At 36.5% G+C, this 22,900-nt stretch overlaps 1 protein-coding gene across 1 annotated transcript in view; it reads right to left on the bottom strand.

Annotated features, from left to right (window-relative positions):
* TRPC6 (transient receptor potential cation channel subfamily C member 6) overlaps positions 1-22,900 on the bottom strand; it is a 108,259-nt gene that overhangs the window by 12,830 nt on the left and 72,529 nt on the right. The window contains exons 6-11 of the mRNA XM_027772483.1: positions 16,445-16,661; positions 8,429-8,662; positions 5,322-5,586; positions 3,648-3,843; positions 2,728-2,931; positions 1,049-1,123 (exon numbers count right to left, since the gene is read on the bottom strand). Of these exons, the coding sequence (XP_027628284.1) occupies positions 1,049-1,123; positions 2,728-2,931; positions 3,648-3,843; positions 5,322-5,586; positions 8,429-8,662; positions 16,445-16,661 (1,191 nt within the window). The remainder of the gene's footprint in view (positions 1-1,048; positions 1,124-2,727; positions 2,932-3,647; positions 3,844-5,321; positions 5,587-8,428; positions 8,663-16,444; positions 16,662-22,900) is intronic.

The raw sequence follows: 22,900 nt of genomic DNA, 5'->3' as shown, positions 1-22,900 counted from the left end.
GAATATGGCATGGCCCTACCCCATGGGGAGGGGTTCTTTGTCTCCCTCTTTCTCTCTTTCTCAGTCTCTCTCTAGCAAGCACACATGCCTTCTGGCAAATTTTAAAAGAAAATATAAAAGAACCTGTTGTCTGCATTGTGAGTGTATTTAATACCACTAAATTATACATGTTTAATGTTGGGGCCAGCAGGCTAGGAGGCCCTTCTGAGGGTGGCAGCAAATTCCACTTTTCCTTTGCGCTTACTCCCTCTTTATGCCTAAAAAGCAGGTGTAATGGTTGAACATAAAGCTATCATTTTGCATCTGACTGTGACAAAATGTCCAGAAGAATCAGAGACTCATCCCCGATAATAGTCAATCCAAGGAGTTAAATGAGAAGGGAAAAAACAACTCAATGTGACTATTTTTATTAGTGCAGTTGGATACAAATCCTCCCTGTTATTTTCCCTTTTTTTTCCTAATTCATTCATTTTATAATTTCCCTTTCGGAACAAGCATTTATTGTACCCTACTGTGTGCATGCTATAAAAAAGGAAGCAGATGTCCTCAGCACTGAGGATTTTGCTCCCCATATTAGGGAAGTGATCCCTCTCTCAGTCACATTGTTCATTATGGACTACACCAATCACAATAGCCATTGAAGTCCCACAGAGACTTTTCAGCCACTTCTTGATTGCTGACAAACAAGGAGGCATCGCTGGTCATGCTTGCTCCCTGCCTGAGCTACAGAGTTAAGTTTATCATAATGCCATCAAGTCCCTCATGGATTCCTTTCTTATTTTATCTCTTCCTTTTTACATTACTACTTCCATATTCCATCACCCATGACTACCATAAACATGTCCTAAATACATACACAATTCCTTTTGCTAATCAAACATTGGCTTATTTCCATCTCTCAGGAACTCATTATTTGAGAGTTGTTAAAATTAATTCCTTAATGTACTTCTTGGATATTTCTTAAAATTGTTTTTGAACATTTGTTTCTTTCTCTGAAAAGATAAGCCTGATCATGTACATGACTTCATATTTTCAAATATTACCTTACCTGTTTTTTGTCAAGTGATAGTTTTGGAAGGTTGTCATGACTTCCTAAAATTCCAAATTTCTTTTCTTCATTTCTCTTTTAAAGATAGATAGTGAAATGAGTACAATTTATAGCCAATTTCACTCTTCATTCTGTATTACAGAAGCCATTTGGTCTAATTTCCCAACAAGTTTTAATGAGAGAAACATTCTTTTTGGGTTCTTCTTACGTGTGGACATTTCCTTTGGAGACTGAATTCTCTCAGGTTACAGTTCTAATCAAACCTCTAAAATTCACAATTACTTTAGTAAAGATAGGAAAATGTTTGCATTGATCCACTGAGTCTGTAAGTCCTACACCTGAAATAAAGTCGTAGATGACACATTTTCCCAAAATTCCTACATAGAATAATCATAGTAATTCTACATTTAAAGAGGGCTCTAGAATTCTCAATGTACTTTTACAGATTTTATTTAATCTTCATGATGTAGATACAATTTTTACTCCATGTTACCATTGAAGAAACTAAAACTCAGAGAGTTTTTTTTACTTGAGAGTCTCAGGTGGTAAGTGGCAAATGGAGCAGGATTTAGAACATGTTTTCCTTTTCAATGATTAAAATCTTAGCATGGCAAGTAACCTCTATAATCATTTGGCACACTTGCTCACCCAGGGTAGGAACATCTATAAATCCCTAATGTCAGTCATCTAGCATTTATTGGTTATTTGCAGTGGTGGATGCCTCATTACCTCCTAAGGCAGCCACTCTCTTGGGCAGAGCTTATTGTTAAAAGTTTGTTTCTATGTAGAACTAAAACTGAATATTTGTAACTTTTGCCCATTGTCTCTTTCCTAATTTTGAAGGGAGGAGACAAGTGTTCTCGCTAATCACAGATTGGAATTCTAAAGATATTCTTGTCCCTTCCCAATCTTCCTTTCAGCAAATTAACAGCTAGTTATTTGAATCCCCCCTGGTGACACTATATTCATACCTATCCTTATCCAGGTCCTCCCCATTTGAACATACCTAGGATCTCAGTGCCCTTCCTGGGTGTAGCGCTCTATACCCAGCTGACACCTTTGTACAGAGTTAGCACTTGCTCTCATCTCCAATTATACACAACGTATTGGAATATTCTGAGATCATTCTTCCCCTGTCTAAGGACTCTACTTCTTTCGTGACTTCTTGAGACTGTATTGCCTTATGGAATTATTCTTTCCAGTTGGTATTCTTAGGTCTTTCTTTCTGCCAAACCTGATCTCCCATAGTTCATGTGAACAATTGCTTTCTGAAGTTTCCAATGTAGAAGTTATGTAAGAGTCTGCTAAGTTCCCACCAGACTTAATCAGCTGCTGATGCTTTACCTAGCTTTAAAAATTGATGGCGGTATGAGGAGCTTGCAGCCACAACAGCAAAAATGGAGCCTAAAATAGCTCTCCTTTTCACTACCCACTCCAGGTAACATAGTACATCATTTCAGTTGCATTTCACAAATTTGTCTTCTATTCTTTTAAAGAGGAAGTATCTAATGTGTGCATGTTGAACAAACGCAAGCCTAAGGACTGTGTTGCAGTAGGTGACTGCACCAAGAGTGGATGGCCAAGTCATCTTAGACTGCTTCTTTTTTAAGGGATATGTCTCAGTGGTTACAGTGGTCCCAGCATTGAGAGGATAATTATACATTAGGAAGCCAAGTTACCTTATTCATCTCTGCATCCTCCTGGAAACCTTTTTTATGACCCTGGAACAACTCAAAAATCCATTTTTTAAACTTTAGTAAGAGATAAAACAGGGACTTTGGACTTGGCACCAGGTTGAAGGGAACAGGAAGTGTTCTTCCCTCCTCAAAGTAGGAAAACCAGAGTTTTGCTCTTGCAAATTTCCATTCCACATCAGCATCATCCTATGGAAATACACGTGACAGTTCAGCAAGGAAAGGCAGAATGCTTCTAATATTATGTAACTACATGGAAGTAACAGTGCCTAAAAACACTCCCAGACACTGAAGGCTGCTCCAAGATTTTTTCAAAATGTTGATAGCCTACTCACACACTTTTCCCTAAATATCAAGCTTTCTATCATTTTATCAGACTTACTAAACTACAGATCTCAAAACTCACAGTGTTTATGAGTACACTGAAAGATATAAATTTATTTTCCTACAATCTACAAAACACTAGGAAAATTCTCTTTTATTCTGCAATAGATCCTTCATTAATACAGAATATAGACTGAGATTTCTAAAATAAAAAATTATGCTCTCACTTTTAACTAGGAAAAGAATCAATTTTGAGCAAAAAAATTTAGAAAATAATGGTATGCATAGCAATATTTTCCAAATAAAATGTAAATTCATGGTGATACAGTACTTCTAAACTTTTTTAAGTAATAAAGTAATATCTCTGTTCCTTAGGCTTTACTGTCCCCCCCCCACCCCACAGTGATGTTGCATTCAAAAGCAGAGTTAAATTATTCTAGATTACTGATTGCTGAAATGAGCATATAAAACAGAACAAATGTGGAACAGCAGTCCCTACTCTGACGCCATTGCTGACTGGTTCCTGGAATAGTCAAAACATGTAGGCACAGACTAAAAATGTATAGTGATCATGATTGTACCTCAATTTCCTGGAATGAACTGTTGATCATTGCAATTAACATATTTAGCAAGACAATGACCATTGTAACGTTATAGACTCCATAGAGAACATAACCGATGTTTTCAATGAATTTGTGATTGTAGTTGATGACCACAGATTTTACTTCAGAAAGTCCAAATATAGCCCAGAACAATGTCTTGAAACTCTCCTCAACTCTGAAGAAAAAGGAAAGAAAGAAGAAAGTGTATAAATAAGTAACGATAGTAGCATACTAAAAGTGAGTTAATTCAGCATCTTTGCAAATTGCTAGGTAGTTATGAGAAAACTCTTAACTTCTTTGAACCTTTATTTTCCTCTTTGTAAGGTGGGTACAATAACACCTCTTTTATAGTTGTTATGAACACGAAGGAGGGGATTTTGTGCATGTGAAGCACATAGTTCAATAATTGGCACATAATAAGAGCTAAACAAGGAGATAGCTTAACTTCACAACCACAGATATTAACCTTTAAATAACTAATAGTTTTGACTGTCAGAATACCCAAAGTGTATTTAAAAAAATAATAATATTCATTAGAGTATTTTTAGGTTTCTTCTCTACATTTCTATTAATATCTAATAAATAAATAATAGTATTTGTCTCAAGGGGACACAAATGACAATATAAACATAGGCAGGAATTTCAATGCTTTAGGCATAATTATTGACCAAAGCTAAGCCTGTCTGCTTAACCCATGTGGTTTATTTCCCTGAAAAATTGCACTTTAGAGGAATACTTAGAAAGGAATAGGTAATGTTTCAGTTGATGCTTCTCCTCTTAACACTGAAGACCTAACTTTTGAGTAATCCATTCTTAATGTACATAATTAAAAAATCAATGTGCCCATGGTGATCCTAAGTCATAAATTCTTGTCATTATTGATAACTTGACTATTTTCAATGGCAGTACCTGAGAGACTGAAATAGGAAAGCAGCTATTCTCATAATCAGTGCTCCAGGAGTACCTAGTAAGCAGGAGGGCAGGAGGTTAGAGGACTAGATGCTAGAATCAGTAAACAAGGGGATATTTCTTGGCTTTTCCACATTCTAGCAGCTCCAGAACACTCAGCAAATAAAATTTTCTTCTTTGTTTTGGGAAATGGAGATAATAAGGTGATCCACCGAGGTATTTACAATACCTGGCTCTAAAAATATTAGCTACTATTATTTAATATGGGGGAGGTTCCTGTATTTTAGAGTTTTTCTAACTCATTTTCTTTTTCTTTTTAGTTTAGTTAGTTTGTTTGTTTTGCCATGGGGCACATGCACTTGAAAGAGAGAGGCAGAGACAGAACCAAAGTGAGAAATCATCCCTCCCCCAATGAGGGGGGATGGCCACACCACAGTCCTTTCTCTTCCATTTTCTTTCAGGATTTGGGGCACTTACACACACGAGCCTGGTGTGTTTTTCAGGCCACTGGATCCAGAACTCAAACCATTGAGTTGGTCATGTGGAATCCAGCACCTTAACCTCCATGCCACCTGCTGGCCCCCTTCTAACTCATTTTAAAATCTCATCTTGCTGAAGAAGAACTATAGATGACTTTTTACCAAAACATTATTTTCCCATGGATATATATAAACACTAATATCACATAAGCTAATATTTATGTAAACTGCAGTCTCCATCATTAACACATCTGAGATCACATACGTTGTGAAGGCTTCATTTTGTTTTGCACCAATGTAGTAGGAGTAGAGGTTGAACATTCCAATCATAAAGGCCACAAACACCATGATGAATATGACCATGAATTTGAAGATGTCTTTTACTGTTCTTCCAAGTGATATCTGCAGAGGTCCAAAGCTTTCATTTGCTGGCAAAATATAAGCTATTCTGGAGAAACTTAAAACAACAGCAATTGCATAGAGACCTTCAGATATAATTTGAGGATCAGATGGGTCCCACTTTATCCTAGCTAGGAAAAAAGCAAAAAAGAGTTATGGTGAGTTTCTTTGGTTTTTTTTAGGTAATTTTGTTTGTTTTAGGTAATTTCTTTTCTGAGAAAGACATATAATTACATAGCAACCCAGTTCCTGAGTAGAAGTCTCTGATTTTAAAAGGTTTCTAAGGTGTCAGCTGTATTTGAACTTCTGAATTTATTGAGAAGACAACCCTCTTGATGTGTACTTTACTAGCTAGCAATTTCCCATTCGGGTCTCTCTCTATGTATATAATTTATCAATTGAAAGAACTTGTGCAAATTATTTGTCCTAGTTTTATTTCCCCATTTAAAAAAATGTGGTAATACTTCTTCTAATCTGCTGTGAAGAGTCAATAAGTCAATGTATGTTCAGTGTTTAGAAAGTTTCTGGCACTAAATAAATAGTAGTTAATTTAATCTTAATCTTAATTACCCTATAATGTAATTTCAGCTTTGTAGAATACTTGTCATTACTTAAACGCACTAGAAGTAATTTTATTGGTCACTCAAACAAGTCTATTTTTACCATAAAAATGTAGCAATTATTCACTCATGAATTGTTCTAGCATTATTATATCAGGTCATCAAAAACTCAATTAGGAAACCATTATGAAGAAAAATGCATAACACTGAAAAAGAAAAAATGTGATTATAAATTTGTATTTCTTATTTGCTGAGAAGAGGAATTAAGACTAACAAGAAATTAATAGAAACAGTTCCCTTTTTAATGGTACCCTGAATATAATTATTATCTATAAATAGATAGCTTTGACTTGTAACAATTCTGTATATTCTTAAAATAGCTAAATTAAACAATAAATAATAAAAATTATTAAGAAAATGTGATATAGCCAATACATCTGTAGAGATCCAACTGAATGCTAATTTCTTATCAAAGGGCTTAAAAAAGTATTCAAAGGAAATATGTTTTCTGAATCCAGGTTTCTATGAGGTCAAATTTTCCTTAAGCAATTATTCATCTATTTGCAACTCTTATCCTTTCCTCCTGGGGAACTGGAATGACTTATCTGATTACTAAATTGAGGTAACTCAGCAGACTTGGCTCAGCATCACCCCCTTTCTCTTGGGAAATCTCTGCTCCTCTGTGGAGGACCCTCACATGATCAAACACTTGCTCCTATCTCCCCTTTGTGGAGAGGACTGCCCTGGTCCATTGCTACCTGGAAATTTGAGAATGCATCTATCTGATTCTAGGATTTCAATATTACCAATTGTATTGGCTAATACACTCAATCCTACGTCATCCACCCTGGATTTTATCAGTATTAGAAGTGATGAGATGGCCACCCTATTAACTTTTTGTTTCATTTCTTCACTAGTTAAAAGCCTGTTTGAGAAATGATGGTGTTATTTATTGGGGGCTTTCTCAGAGACCTCAATTCTTTTGCTTTTAAAATAGTTTACATGTCTCAAATGTGATGTTAAAATGGTACTCGAATGTAAACTTTTATTTAGTTTTTTAATTTTGCCAAAAGGCATAGGTGTTCACTGGAGTAAAAACCGGTGTAGTGGGGGAGAAAGCCTTCCTCCTCCCATGGGGAACATTTACACTATAATCACTTCTTTTCTATTTCTCCCTCCTTTGGGGATTTTGGGCATGCTTATACAAATGCCTAGCATGTTTCTAAAGCCACCAGGTCCAGGACTCCAACCACGAGATAAGCCATGTCGGACCCAGTCACCTTAACCACCAGGCCACAGGCTTGCCCAAAAGTTATATATAGTAACTTTTTATTATATATATTTACAGGATTGAATGTGATGTTTTGATATGTGTATACATCGGGCAATGATTTAATCTAGCTAATTAATATATCCATCCCTTTACATACATACATATGCATATTTTTAATTTGGTGCACTTAAAATCTACTCTCTTAGTAATTTCAATTCTGGTTTGGATCCCCAGTTAACCTGGACTTCACCAGGCATGCATGGGTGCCTAAAACCCTGATGAGCTAGCAGACTGGGCGAAGGGATCACAGTGTGATGAGACCCTATTGTGCAATCGGTACATTATTAACTATAGTCACTATGCTCTACAATAGAGCTGCAGAACTTATTCTTCCCACTTAATTGAAACTTTGTACCCTTGACCAACCTCTCCCCACTTGTCTCCCTATGTTTCACCCACTGACTCTCTACATCTATGAGTATGACCTTTTTTTTAAGATTCCACATACAAGTGAAATTGTGCACTATTTGTCTTTCTTTGCCTGGGTTACTTCATTTTGCATAATATTCTCCAAGTTAATCCGTATTGTTAGAAATGACAGAATTTCCTTCTTTTGTAAGACTGGACAGTATTCTATTATATATGTTTTTGATCAAAAAATATGACTCAAATGTAACCTATTTTTAATAGACAAGAGGAAAAAGGTAACTCTAAGAATATGATAGGCAATTCTCAATGGAGACTCTTGTTTGGATCCCCAGTTAACTTGGACTGCACCAGGCATGCACGGGTGCCTAAAACCCTGATGAGATAGCAGACTGGGCGAAGGGATCACAGTGTAATGAGACCCCGTTGTGCATATCTTTCTCTCTCTCTCCCTCCCTCTCATGCATGCATGTGCTCTCTATCATAAATCAAATAAATAAATGTTAAAAAAGGAGGCTTATAGCTAGTAGAAAAATCAAATGAAGAAGCAGTAGGCATACTTCTTCAGACGCAGATGTTCATTCTTCAGATATAGATGTTATAAACTAAACAACAATTTTATGAGAACTAAACAAAACCAAAGTACTGCTGATGTATTTTACAATGGGAGTCGCATTTTTATTAATTTACATTGACTGTACACCGTAAACTCACCCAAATTGTAGTATTTCACATTGTCTCCCAATGTAACTTTGGTCAAGTCCTTCAAAGTATCATTTGCATCAATGATGCTCTGAGCTTTGGAAGCATGCCAAAATGCCATGAATCTTGCAATGAACGATGCTGCAAAAATTGCTAACATACCAAAATCAAGCATATTCCACAACTCAAACAAGTATTCCTTGGGGCCTTGAGCCCAAATTTCTTTACATTCAGCCCATATCATTCCTGTATCAAAAAGGAATAAAAAAATGTCAACTCAATTTCATTGCATCCTTAACTCTTCAGTGAAACAAAATTAATTTGGAAGGTTTCCATCTGACATTCAAAATGCTTCAAAATTTGGCCCCAACCTGACCGTCCTGCCATAATTCCCCCATCCTCCTAAATCCCATAGTCCAGCAATGTATATTCATTACCAAAAAGCAATTTTGTAAAGTTTACAAAGAACGTAAAACAACAGCAACAAAATTCTATTGACTCATCTATTCTGCACATAAAAATAAATATATTAAAAGATGCTAATTGTAGGATACTTTATACTAACCAAAACACATTCACACCATCAAAATGGAAATAGTCATGGACTTCCACAGATGGAGTATTATGCAACCTTTACATATGCTATTTTATTCATTTTAATGAGGAAATAGTCATGAGAATGTGTCTCACTGACCTTAACCACAGAAAGAATTAACAATGGCCTCAGCTACTGCCTTCTAGAAACTATTGCCACTTTTGCCAAAGCCATGCTTTCTATTGTGATTTCTACCAATGTCTGAGGGCATCTCTTTTGGGATGACCTGGGACTCCTCTGATGGCTGACTTTGGGTCAAGAATCTCCCAATAGCCCTGCCAAACTTTCCTTAAAATACATGCAGACCTAGGATGCTTCTACCCAACTTTTCTTCCCTATCTTTTTCCCTTGAGGTTTGACTTACATCCCAGTCTGAAAGTCCTTGTAACCTTCTCTAACTCTCTCTCTCAAGAAATTTCCCTTAATTAAGTTTCTATTTTCTTTAGTAAAACTGTTATACATTTAATCTTTGCACCTGTTTCATAGAGGACCTGGACTAACACACATCAGAATAATCTGTATGTAATAATGTTAAATGAAACAGTTAAAAATGTTATGTATTCTATGCCTTCACTTTTAAAACAAGCATTGTGAAAAACTAGAATGAATGACAGGACCAAATTAATGGTAGTTCTTTATGGTAGAATTATTAGTAATACTGCATTTTTTAAAAAATTAGTGTAATATTTAGAAGCATTGGTTTTGAGATCAGACCACCATGAATAAGAGTTTTATTCCTCTACTTGTTAACCATGGAGTCTTTGGCAGTTATTTAAACGCTCTAAAATTCAGTTTGTAAAATGGGGGTGGTAGTAGTTTGTACCTACTTCATAGGATTGTTATGACACTTAAATAAAATAATGCATGTAAAACACACAGCACAGTATCTGGCACTTAGAAAAACATGACAAACATCTACTGAACACTCACTATTTAAAATTTTCCATGGCTGGCACATATATTGTTTCTTAATTTTAAGAATCTTATTTTAATAATAATAATAATAGTAATAATAAAGCTACTTAATCCCATTGTCTTTAAAATACCCTACTCTCTGAAATCCTGCCTTTTCCTAGAGGCATCTGGAGAAATACAATCCAAACTCCAAGAACTGATCAAACCTACCTCCATGATGATGTTTTTCATAGCCCCTACTGGAAATTGGTCTTCTCTCCTTACCCTCAGCAACCACTTTCTGCAAATTTTTACACCCTTAGTCCTGACATTTGTCTGCCACAGAACCTGCCATATGAATGGCTACGGAGTCTTGTAGGGATTAAAACTCCTTGGTCTCTCCTCTCCCAGAGTGTACCCTGTGTTTTTCTCAAAACTAGCTCTCAATGCAGAGGACATTAAAAGAAGACAACTTCATTACTTGTTTTGACATATGTCAAGATTGAATTTACACATGTGCTAGTGAATCAAATTTATAATACTACATGTGTGCACACACATACACATTGAAACTATGAGCAGGAATTTTTTTTATGATAGCTTTGCTTTCATGATCCCTAGGCTCCTGACAGCGTCACATGAGATGAGAATAATTCAGAGCAACAGGTACAGGGCCTAAAGGACAGCCGAACTCACACAGTCTGGTTGGGATTTTTGTTTGTTTTGTTTTGATTTAGAGAGGGATTTATGCTATAGGGCACATGTGATTGCCAAAGAGACAAAAAGAGACAGAGAAACAAAAAGAGAGAAATTACCCCTCACGGGGATGGCCACATTACAACTCCTCCATTCTCTTCTCAGGATTTTGGGCATGCACACACACACGCTCAGCGTGAGTTTTAGGCCGCCAGGTCCAGGACCCTAAATGCAATCAACCACATTGGAGTCCACTACGTGAGAGTCCAACGTTACCATTACACCATCTGCTGGTCCCAAGTCTGGTTGTTTTCACAGCTTCTCCTCAGCTTCCTCCCATTTTCCTCCATCTTCCCTTACTCTCTCTTTAAGAGGTAGAATTTTGGGTACAAATAATGTGTTGCAAAAACTTAAAAACTAAAATAAATACAGTAAGCTATATTTTGCTTGAAGAAACAGTTACTCCTCTTATAGTTCCTAAGGATACCCAGGACCTGGGTATCGATGATTTAAAATCCCTCATATAATCAAAGCCCTCACCCAGGTGGAGAACTTCTCCACAGAGACCTAGACTCTGCTTAGATACATTTGTGGAGGTGAGGTGCTTACTCCATTGTGGAGTTGCTTACTCCATTGTGGAGGTGAGGTGCTGCTCACTCCATTGTTGAATCCTTAGGAATATTCCTTCAATGTGGATACATACATTGGTTCTATTTCTGCCCTCAAGAGCAGGAGAAAATTAAAAGGCAGTTCCCTCTGCCTTTAAATTTCTTTAAAACAAAAACAAAACCCACTTTGGTATTTATTAACTCTATTCTTCTACAGAAGAGACAAGTATATAATGAAACTTAGAGAGTTCAAGCTTCAAAATGCCTTACTCGCCCAGGGTTGCATCTGGGTCCCTGTTTTGTCTTTTCTCTCTAAATAAATAAATAAGCCTCAGGTTCTACAATATTTAGATCTCACCCAACTCCTTAACCTCTGAGGTGCTTCTCCAACCCCCTGAAGGGCTCACAGAGGAGCCATTCACTCCAAAAGGGATGCAGTGCTTAGATGGTCCCTAGTTTGCCAGTTGGCTACATGTGGCACTGAGAGCCACCCACAATCATGCAGATGTGATCTGGCCATTGGGGTAATGATAGCCCTTGATTACAGTCCTCTCCTGATGTTAAGAGTCAACCCAGGGTTGCTTTTTTTTTTTCATTTTTTATTTTATTTTATTTTATACATTTAATCACATTATTTAGCTTACAAGGTGAACATTCTAACAGGTGAACATTTCTCCCTAGTCCAGTTGATAAAACTATAAAATATATTCAACAGATAATACCACATTTTTTGTTCTATTAATGCTTTGTCTCCCTATTTTTCTTCTAAATGTCCTTCCTCAGACCCTACTCTTTCACACACACTGTATCTGGCATTTACAATCATATACTGTGATTCTATATCCTTAAGTCAATCAGTTTCAGTCATAGAGTGTGGACACTCAGTATATATTAAGTGGGGACATACAATGTCTCTTCTTCATAGCCTGGCTTGCTTCACTCAGCAGTAAATCTTCCACATTTTTCTACTTTCTATCAAAAGCAGGGTTTTTTTTTGTTTTGTGTTGTTTTGTTTTGTTTTATGGCTGAACAGTATTCCATAGAGTATATGTGCCACAGTTTTTCTATCCATTCATCTCTTTGTGGGCATTTCAGTTGGTTGCATGACTTAGCAATTGTGAATAGTGCCACAATAAACATCGATGTGCAAGCACTTTTCTGATTAAGTTTTCTTCTGTCCTTTGGGTAGATACCAAGGAGTGGAATTGCTGGATCATATGGTAGTTCTATTTGTAGATTTTTGAGGAATCTCCAAATTGTTCTCCACAGTGGCTGGACCAATTTACATCCCACCAGTAGTGTAAGAGTTCCCCTTTCACCACACCCCCACCAGCACTTATCATTTTTTTGTTTTTTAAAATCTTAGTCATTCTGACTGGGGTTAGGTGGTATCTCATTGGTGTTTTGATCTGCATTTCACTTACAATGAGGGATGTTGAGCATTTTTTTCATATGCCTTTTAGCTATTCTTATGTCACCTTTAGAGAGTGGCTTTTTCAACTCATTCTCCTATCTTTTAATAGGACCAGAATTCACAAGGAACTCAAGCAGCTATTCCAGGATTGCTTTTGTTTTCTCAGAAGCTCATACTGGCCATTAAAACACAAGGGCTCTTTGGGACCTTTCACATGAGGTGTCATCAAGCATGTCACCCTCCTACCCCTGTGTTCTTGCTACCCCTGGTCTCACTGGTTTGAGCTTACCATTCTACCTTGTCAAGATCACCTGAAATACCATTTCTGTCACTCAGCCTTCCTACTTTTTGTCAGCTAAATATGTGATAAATTTGCAGTCTGTGATCAGTAATGTAAGTCTTTTCCCTCAAGCAAATATAACATTCGACCCGAGGAGGCCATTTCTTGTTAATATTTTCAGAAGGTACAGTGATATTACTTCAAGAATAACTTCAAAAAAGAAAATAGTGAGGAGAGAGAGGGGTGAAAAAAAAAAGGAAAATAAATACCAGTGTCAGAAACTAAACCAGGAGTCTAACATAAGCTATACAAGCATTAGCTGTCTATGCTGATATTTTTTATTGTTTTCTCTTCAAATAAACACTGAAATAATCTCCAAAATTAAACACAGAGATTAGTGAGACAACAGTTCCAAAAAGAATGCTTTTATTTGTAAAATTAAAGGCTAATTTAATATTCTTAGTTTAGTTTTCTAAGTGAATAAGTAAAAAGCCCCAAATTTATAATAAAAATTATATTAGTATGAGCAAAGTAAATTACAATGAAGAATGAAATAAACATCCATTATCTCTAATTCTCTTACATACAATTTAATTTTTTCAAAGTTTCATCGTATTCTACTAAAGAGTCATATCTTGCCTACTATCTCTTCAGTAGGGAAATACCAATCCTTTATAGAAGGAACATATAAACTCAATGAAAAGTTTAATAATAATTTAGTTATCTGAAATGTACTGAACATTTTCCATGTGCCACACACAGTATTATATACTTGACATATATTAATACATTAAAAGCAAAACTGTAGTACTTAGGCTCTTCATCTAGTAACGTAAAGCCACTGTCCCAATGAATGTTTGTTCTTATTTTAAATCAGATGTTAGAGGTAGATTTGTTACAGTTTCAGTACTTAAATTAGGAAAGAAATAATGTAACACTAAAGTCCTCCTCTTCATCCAAGGTTTACTGTCACTGGTGATACAATTCACATTTTAAACCATGTTTTTCCTTGAAATACAAATAGCACATAAAGTGATTCAGCAGTTTAGAATAACTTATTGGCTATCAATTTACCTCACATGTATTAGTATGGTAATGGTAATTTGCATACTGCTTCATAGTATTTTGATTGATCACCCCAGTGGGCTCTAGTGTAAAAAAAAAAAAAAAAAAAAAAAAAAAACAAGAAGACATGCCCTGCCCTAGATTGATGTAACACTGACTGCAGATACTTTTCCAAGTCACTAAGAAGGGAGATGGAATCGGAGTGGGGGTGAAATAATACAAGTTTATATTCTTTTAAAGGTGGTGTTGTTGTTTTTTTTTTAATTTTTGCCACAAGGTGCAAAAGCACAAGAGAAAGAGTGCATGAGAGAAAGAGAAGTGAGAAATCACCCTCTCATGGGGCATAGCCATGCCATATCCTTTCTCCTTCATTCTCCTCCTAAGACTTTGGGCATGCTTGCACATGCACCCAACATGATTTTTAGGCCACTGGGTCTAGGACCTGAACTCCAGTCCACCATGTGGGAGTCCAGTGCCTTTACCACTACACCTCCTGCCATTAGAGGTTTTATATGAAGATTCCTTGAGCTCTCTTCTCTTTAAATCTACACGTGGCTATCCTAGATAATTTCATGCATAGTCAGAGTATTAAGTACCCTTTAGGAATTGAGAATCACTGGAAATTTATCCACAGCCCAGACATCATGCTTTCTATAACTTAGTGGACATGTCCATGTGGAAGTTCCATGGGCACTGGGAAGTCATTCACAAACCCAACTTGTCAGCTTTTTGCTCCCCAAGATCTAAATACGATCTTCCTTCTATATTCTCCCTCTTAAAGAATTATGGTCACCATCCACCAATTCAAGGAAGAATCTACAGCTCTCCCTTCTAATATTCAATAATTACCAAGTTCTTTGAGATTTATCTCTTTTTTATTTAATTTTATTTACATATTTTTATTATTATTCATAAATTAAATCACTATACATCATTTAGATTGTGAAGAGACTTTACTCAGTATGATATACACTTCAGTCCAGCCCAGTTGAGACCACTATACACATCCTTGTTAACAGATAATAGATCTTATCTGTCCCACAAGTGTCTTACCTCTCCATTTTCTCCCCAAATTTCCTATACTCTTCCCCCTCACACTCTCTTTCCACTTTGTCTCTAGTGTCCATTACAATTTCTAATACTTTTAATTAGCTCTCAAATCCTTTCTCCCACTCCCCCATACCCTGAGTTCCAGCCCTCATCCTGCTCATAGGGACTGCTTCAGTTGTATCTCAGTCTTTGGATGTACCCCTCCTATAAGCCAATCTCTACCTCACAATCACTGTTACCTTTCTGAAATGTGATCTGTTCACATTACCAACCATTGTAAAGCATCCTCTAGCCATTTCACCACCCTTATCTCCCATCACCCACATCCACAAAGGTACCTAAGCTCCAGCAGTGCCTAACTCATCATATTTCTGTTGTGTCAGGTGTTGTCATAGTTCCATATCTCTGTAGCTCATGTTTCCATTCCCAGTTAACCAGTCAGTTAACGTTTCCTTAATCTCAAAGTCTCAGATTGAAAGTTTTGTCTAGGTTGGACTTTTCTGTGCCTTCCACATCCCACCTTACTCAGATATATTGGGTTGTCAGAAAAGTCATGATATGTTTTTCTGTTTTCAATGCAAAAGTGTGCCATGACTTTCCCGATAACCCAATAGCATTTGTCACATAATTGTCAATTACTGATTTACTTATTGACCTCCCCATCCAGACTTACTGCCCTGGGTATAAGGATTGTGTCTCCTTCACTTTGTATCCTCATTACCTGACAAAGGCTCTTAATAGCTGTTGAATTTATTTATTAGGAAATACCCCATTCAAATACTATTCCCATTTGCATTATATTCACTGACAAGCCACATGTCTAATTAATTCTAAAGACAAACACTAAAGTAATTAAGACTTAATTTCTTTTCTTCAATTTATACCTGAGAGATCTAAAGCAGGTTATGTAATCCTTACATAAATCCAATATGACAGATGTCATTACATGTTACAGATTTAAAACTGAGGCACAAAGAGACTACATGACTTGACACATAAAAATGCTTTGAACAATTTCTGGTATGTAATATATGTTCATTAAACATGAGTGGCTGTTAGCTTCAGTGCCTATTAAATGTCAACATAAAATAAATCATGTGATTGTTTTTAAGCTTAAAATTGCAGCTCTCCCAAATTATGAATGACAACATTTCATCACTAGTGGTTTCATTAATACTATCCTGTTGGTTTTCTTCTTGGATTTTTTTTTTTTCTAAATGCAAAAAGCACATGGGATGTGAGAAGACAGTGGCACTGATAATGAACTCCAAGCAACTGTGTTTTAAAGACACAAAGAAAAGCATGGAGTGTGGTGTACTGTATCATGCTGCCTGCGTTTGAATAACTGATGTGTGAAAGAATCAGCGTCATTCAGTCCAACTGCTAATGCTGCAAAAAGAAATAATGACAGATAATCAGTCCTTACCTATTACCCAGGATATAATGAGCATCTCCATCCATGAGAAGCAGGATGTTTTCATCCTGAACAGCTGTTTTGCATTATCTGTGCTGGTTTCATTAGGAAGGAGTTTGGTGCCTTCAAATCTGTCAGCTGCATTCATGACAAGCAGTCCCAAAAAAATGGTGAAAGAGGCTGCATGAGCCACAAACTTCATGAATGGTCCACGCATTATCTTCCCCATCTGCCATAGCACACACCAAAAGAAAATCTTTATTTTGTTTTGTGTACTTTGCAACTTCACACACACACACACACACACACACACACACAAGCACACACACAAACACATATATGGCAGAATAAACACCTGCGTATTTCAATGTTCCCCTAAAATGGTTATATGTATTCATATAATTAGGGATTGGGATCAGCAGTTGGCATAATGGCTATGTCACTGGACTCCCATGTAGTCGACCATGGTTCGAGTCCTGGACCTGGTGGCTTAAACTCACACTGGGCGTGTGTGCGTGTGCACCCAGGATCCCAAGAGGAGAATGGAGGAGAAGGGATTGCGGTGTGGCCATCCCCCTGGGTGGGGGATGATTTCTCACTTTCTGTCTCTGTCTCTCTCTGTCTTTCTGGCGAGCACATGTGCCCTATAGCAAAAAAAAACTCTCAAAAAGAAAAAAAAAAAGAAAAAAGAAATTAGTGATGAAACTTTTATGCTGTTATAAAATGTTGGTCATGGTGCCAGCAGGTAGTGTGGAGTTTAAGGCACTGGATCCCACATAGCTGATTCCATAGCTCAAGTCCTGGACCTAATGGCTTGAAAAACATGCCAGGAGTGTGTGTATGCATGCTCAGAATCCCAAGAGAGTTGAGAAGGGATTGAGGCATGGCCATCCTCCTCTGGGGTTTATTTCCCACATTTGCTCTCAGGAAGTTCACACACCCTATGGCAAAAATCTAAAAAAATCAAAAAAGAAAAAAATTGATCATGTTTGATCATGTTCTTCACTTACATGTGCTGATATTCTTGATTAATAATTAAATTAATATTTCTGTTAGGTATATTTATGCTCTTAAGATATTATATAGCATAAGAGGCAAAAATGATGAACATAATATCAGCATTATTCATAAAAAGAGAGCTAATTTAATGGGTCTGAAGTATTGAGGAAGCTGCAATGGAAATATTAAACTAAATCTAATTTGCAACGTATAGATCCTTGGCCATTGTCTTCATATATATTTCATGCAACTCAGGGCTCAGCTGATGTTACTCTCTTGGTGATACAAAGATGTAGAGAAAAGAACTCCCAACTGAGGTCAGGGCAGCAGAGCAGTTCCTATAGTAGATCAGAATGATGTCCTAGACTAACATGTTTATTAAAATCCAACATTTTAGGTTCAGATTCTAGTTTCATTTCCTCATTAGCTGAATGACAATGAGTACATTTCCTAAATTATATAAAAATTAAACTCTTCATGTGAAATATGGGAACAATAGAAGCTATTATACCTCTATCGTACAAGATTCATTTCCATCTGAAATACACAAATCTTAACCTGGGCAAAGGGAGGGTCTAGGATGTATCTCAGGGTTCTGGGTACAGATGTGTGAACAAAACTATCTATGTGAAGACCCCTTTCCTCTTAGGAAAGGACCCAGAGTTTCAAATAGCTTTTTATATGAGTTTATTACAAAAAATTATAAATTAATAATATCACCAATACTTAGTACTGTTTTAAGTATTTTACATTGCTAATTCATGTAATCATGACAATGATCCAAAGGTGTGGGTGGAACTAAAAGCCCATTTGGGGTACAGAAACTGAGGAAGTGAGTTCAAAAAACTTGTGAAAAATCCCACAGTAAATAGTAGGGCTAGAGTTTAGCCTAGGGATCCTTGTTCAAGAATTAATGCTTCTATTTGGTTTACAGAACAATTTCATCTATTTCACCAAAGTGCAGGTATATATAAAATCTTAAAGAAAAAAAAAAAGGTTTCTTTTAAGACTTAGGAAAGCTGAATGCAGCAGAGGCATAATGGTCACATCGCTGAACTCTGACATGGCCGACCAGAGTTCAAGTCCCAGACCCAGTGACTTAAAATTCACACTGGCTACATGTACATGCATGCCCAAAATCTAGAGAAGAGAGTGGAGGAGAAGAAATTGCAGCATAGTCGGGAACCAGCAGTTAGCGTAATGGCTATGTCGCTGGACTCCCACGTAGTCGACCGCGGTTTGCATCCCGGACCCGGTGGCTTAAAACTCACGCCGGGTGCGTGTGCGTGCATGCCCAAGATCCCAAGAGGAGAATGGAGGAGAAGGGATTGCGGCATGACCATCCCCCCTGGGGGGTGATTTCTTGCTTTCTGCCTCTATGTCTCTCTCTCTGTCTGTCTGGCGAGCGCACGTGCCCTATAGCGAAAACCTCTCCAAAAAAAATAATAAATAAAAGAAATTGCGGCATAGTTACCCCCCCGGGGGGGGGGTAGTTTCTCGCTTTCTATCACTCCAGTGAGTTCAAGCACCCTATAGTAAAAATCTGTCTGACAAAAAAAAACCAGAATGTTGTCATGGAAGGAACACACTCAGTGTTCTCTGCTTCAATAAGCTTTATTTGTCCATATGGTATTCTTTCTTTCTTTCTTTAATGAATCTGAAGTCATTTATGCTTTAGCAAAATAAACCAGGCATGAAAGGACTAATATCATACTGTCCCACTTATTTGAGGTTCCCAAAATGGCCACCTCATAGAAGAGAGAGAACAATACAGGCTGAGTATCCTGAAGCCCAGATGCTTCAGATAATGTCTTTGCTTTTTTTGGTTTTGGAGTATTTGCCCATACATAATGAGATATCTTGAGGATGAGATCCAAGTATAAACACAACATTACCCTATATCTGACCTACACTTCATACACATAGCCAAAGATAATTTTGTACAATGCGTTTGGTATTGCAGCATTTTGACTGCCACCTGGAATATGAGGTCAGGTGTGGACTTTTCCACTTTTGACTTCATGTTAGTGCTCAAAAAGTTTTGGGCCTTGGAACATTACTCATTTCAGATTTTCCAGTGAGGGAAGCTCAACCTGTAATAATTTCCAAAGGCTGAGAAAAGAGGGGAATAGGAAGTCAGTGTTCTACAGGTACTGAGTTCAAATTGGGAAAGGTTAAAAAAAAAAATCTGAAGATGGATGGTTACATAATAATGTACATACCATTAATTCCAGAAAATTAACTATATGCTTATAAATTGTTGATACCAGCCTGCAGTAGCACACAGGTAGTGCCACTGTTTGAGAGAGTAATGCATGTGTGGGAGACCTGAATTCAGGTCCCAGGATGACCCAAGACACCAGGTGTGTGCACCTGGATGTCCATTTAGTTTTCAAAGTCCTAAAAGTTAGAGATGTAATTAATTATATAATTCAATCACTTCTCTCTTGATATTTCTAATCTTAGGCCAGATAGAATATCAGGTTATATATAATATTTTATATATAGTCATATATTATATAAGTCATCTAGTATTATACCTAGTTGATTATTAAATAAAAACTATGAAACTACTACAATAAAATATTGGAGAAACACTTCAGGACATTGGTCTGGGCAAAGATTTTTAAATAAGACCATGAAATAATGGATAACAAAAGCAAAATTAGACAAATTGAATTACATCAAACTAAAAGCTTCTTTACTGTAATAAAACAATCAACAAAGTGAAGGGACAACCTACAAAATGGGAGAAAATATTCGCAAGCTACATGTCTCAAAAAGGATTAGTTATCAGAATGTTCAAGTAACTCAGTCTACCAGCAAGTAAATGAAATAATCTGATTTAAAAGTGGACCATGAATCTGAGCAGACAATTCTCCAAAGAAGACTGAAAAGTTGTTAATATCACTAATTATCAGGAAAACACAAATCAACCACAAAAGCCACAATCATTTCATCCCAGTTAGAATGGCTACTATCACACATACACACAAAAAATAACAAATGCTGATAAGGATGTGGAGAAAGGGGAGCTCTTATATGCTGTTGGTGGGAATGTAAATTAGTACAGACATTATGAAAAACAGATGCTGGTTCCTCAAAAAAACTAAAAATAGAACTACCTTATGATCTAGTAACCCCACTAGTGGGTATGTATTCAAAAGAGAAGAAGCCAGTTAATCAAAGAGATATTTGCATTCCCATGTTTACTGTAGCACTATTCACAATGGCCAAGATATATAACAACCTAAGTATCATCAACTGCTTAATGGATAAAAAAAAATGTGTTATGTATGCACAACGGAATATTATTCAGCCACACATACAAAAAAGGGGTGAAATCCCATCATCTTAAGCAACATGGATGAGCCTGGATAAAAGTATGCTAAGTAAAATAAGCCAGGCAATGAAAGACAAATACCATATGATCTCTCTCATTAGTGGAAGCTAAAAGATTTGATCTCGTAGAAGTAGAGAATGAAACAGTGATACCAGAGTGAGGAAAGGAGGTTAGGGAGGACACAAATATAAAAGTACAAGTAGATAAGTATAATGAGTTCTGGAGTACTATACTACAGTAGAAGAACTACAGTTTGTGACAGTTCAATTTACATTTCAAAATAATGAGAAGAAAATATTTCAAATGTTTACAATACAAAAGTAATGATAAATGTTTGGGGTGGCTGTATGTTTATTACCCTGTTTTAGTCATTATATATTGTATTCATGTAAGGAAAAATCATACTTTACAACTATTATATGTCAATCAAAATTATAATTTAAAATTTTTAGGTTTTTTTTTTTTTAAGTAAGCAAACAGGGAAACAAAAAGTTGTTTAGCAAGGAACTGGAGGTATATATTTGAATCTCCTTATCCTTTACTTCATATTATCAATGATTGAAAGTTGTATTTCTTTTAACTAAGGGAGATTTGGCAACTATCAATGGACTTTAGGAATTGAAGTTATTTGTCCAGTTTAGTAAAATTTGCCACATGTGTATGTGAGTATATACATATATATCAATAGCAATATAAATAAATACACACACACATGCATATATTCTGGAACATAAATTTCTTTAAAAATAATTATAAAAGAAGAGACTTAGTTGAATAAATTGAGCAACAATAAGTTGATGTAGCTGGTTATTATCAGGGATAAGCATTTTAAAGGAATACTTACCTTTAAACATTATATATTATACTCTTTTTAGGTATTCATTAATGACCAATTATCTAGTCACCCAACACAACATTGTAAAGAAAAACTCTGAAGCTAGATTGAACTAAAATGATTTGAAATCATTGACCTATTTTTATTATAATGAATATAAAACAATTGCTATTTGGGTTATAGTAGAAGAAAGAAAGCAAGTAAGGATATAAGGAGTTTCTGGGCCCAGGCATAGGGTACAAGCTGCAAGGCACCAATTCATAAGGCTTGGAAAAAGCCCAGATTCAGTTGTGGACCAACCTAAACAAGCCAGTCACAGTGGCATGTACCTGTAATCCTAGCTAACTGGTAAGCTGGGTGAAAGGATCACAACGTGAAAGATTCTGCCAAAAATATCTATCTCTCTATCACTCAATCTGTCTTTCCCATTTCTTGGAGGAGGAAAAAGGGTGGTTGGATAGCAACATGGCTAGAGCTTATCAAAAATACCTGTCTTTCTTTCTCTTTATCTTTCTCTGTCCCTCCCTCTCTCTCATAAAAGAAAAAGTAAGGGAGGGAAAAAGGGAGGAGAGAGGAGGGGAGGGAGAGAAGAAGAGAAGGAAGGAGAGAGGGAGGAAGGAGGAAGGAAGGAAGGAAGGAAGGAAGGAAGGAAGGAAGGAAGGAAGGAAGGAAGGAAGGAAGGGAGGGAGGGAGGAAGGAACGAACTAGCAAGTGGCATGGAGGTTGAGGCGCTGGGATCTAGCCCCTAGAAAATGATGCCAGGTGAGGATGCATGCATGCCCAAAATCCATATAGGAAACTGGAGAAAAGGAGATTGCATCATGGCCATCACCTGAGGAGGGTAATTTCTCTCTCTCTCTCTTTCTCTGTCTCTCTCTCTCTCTCTCTCTTTCCCCCTCCCTCTCTCATCCTCACCCTCTTTATGTCTCATAGTCCCCCCCAAAAAAAATTTTTTTGAAAGAAGAGAGAAAACTGGAGCACAGAGGACTAAACAGAGCTAGGGGCTCTGCAAGGTGCATAGACCCATACTTTGATCTATTTAAATTAATTTTTATGAATGTATTGGAAAATTTTAAACATTTTGAATATATTTTAAATAAAAGCATCGATTTAGCTAAAGCATTCTCCCCTCATAAAAAAATGAATTCTGTGACCTGTAAATAATGTTTATGTTCATGGCTTAAAGGAAATATTATAAAATAGATTTTATGATCCTGTGTCAGGAATAAATGATAGAACAAATGATTTTCAATATGGGGAAAAAATACCCTGACAACATTTTTAAAAATTT

The sequence above is a fragment of the Tupaia chinensis genome, unplaced genomic scaffold (assembly GCF_000334495.1).
Source record: "Tupaia chinensis unplaced genomic scaffold, TupChi_1.0 Scaffold000276_2, whole genome shotgun sequence".
In the NCBI taxonomy this organism is placed as follows: Eukaryota; Metazoa; Chordata; class Mammalia; order Scandentia; family Tupaiidae; genus Tupaia; species Tupaia belangeri.
This window is presented reverse-complemented; position numbering and strand designations above follow the sequence as displayed.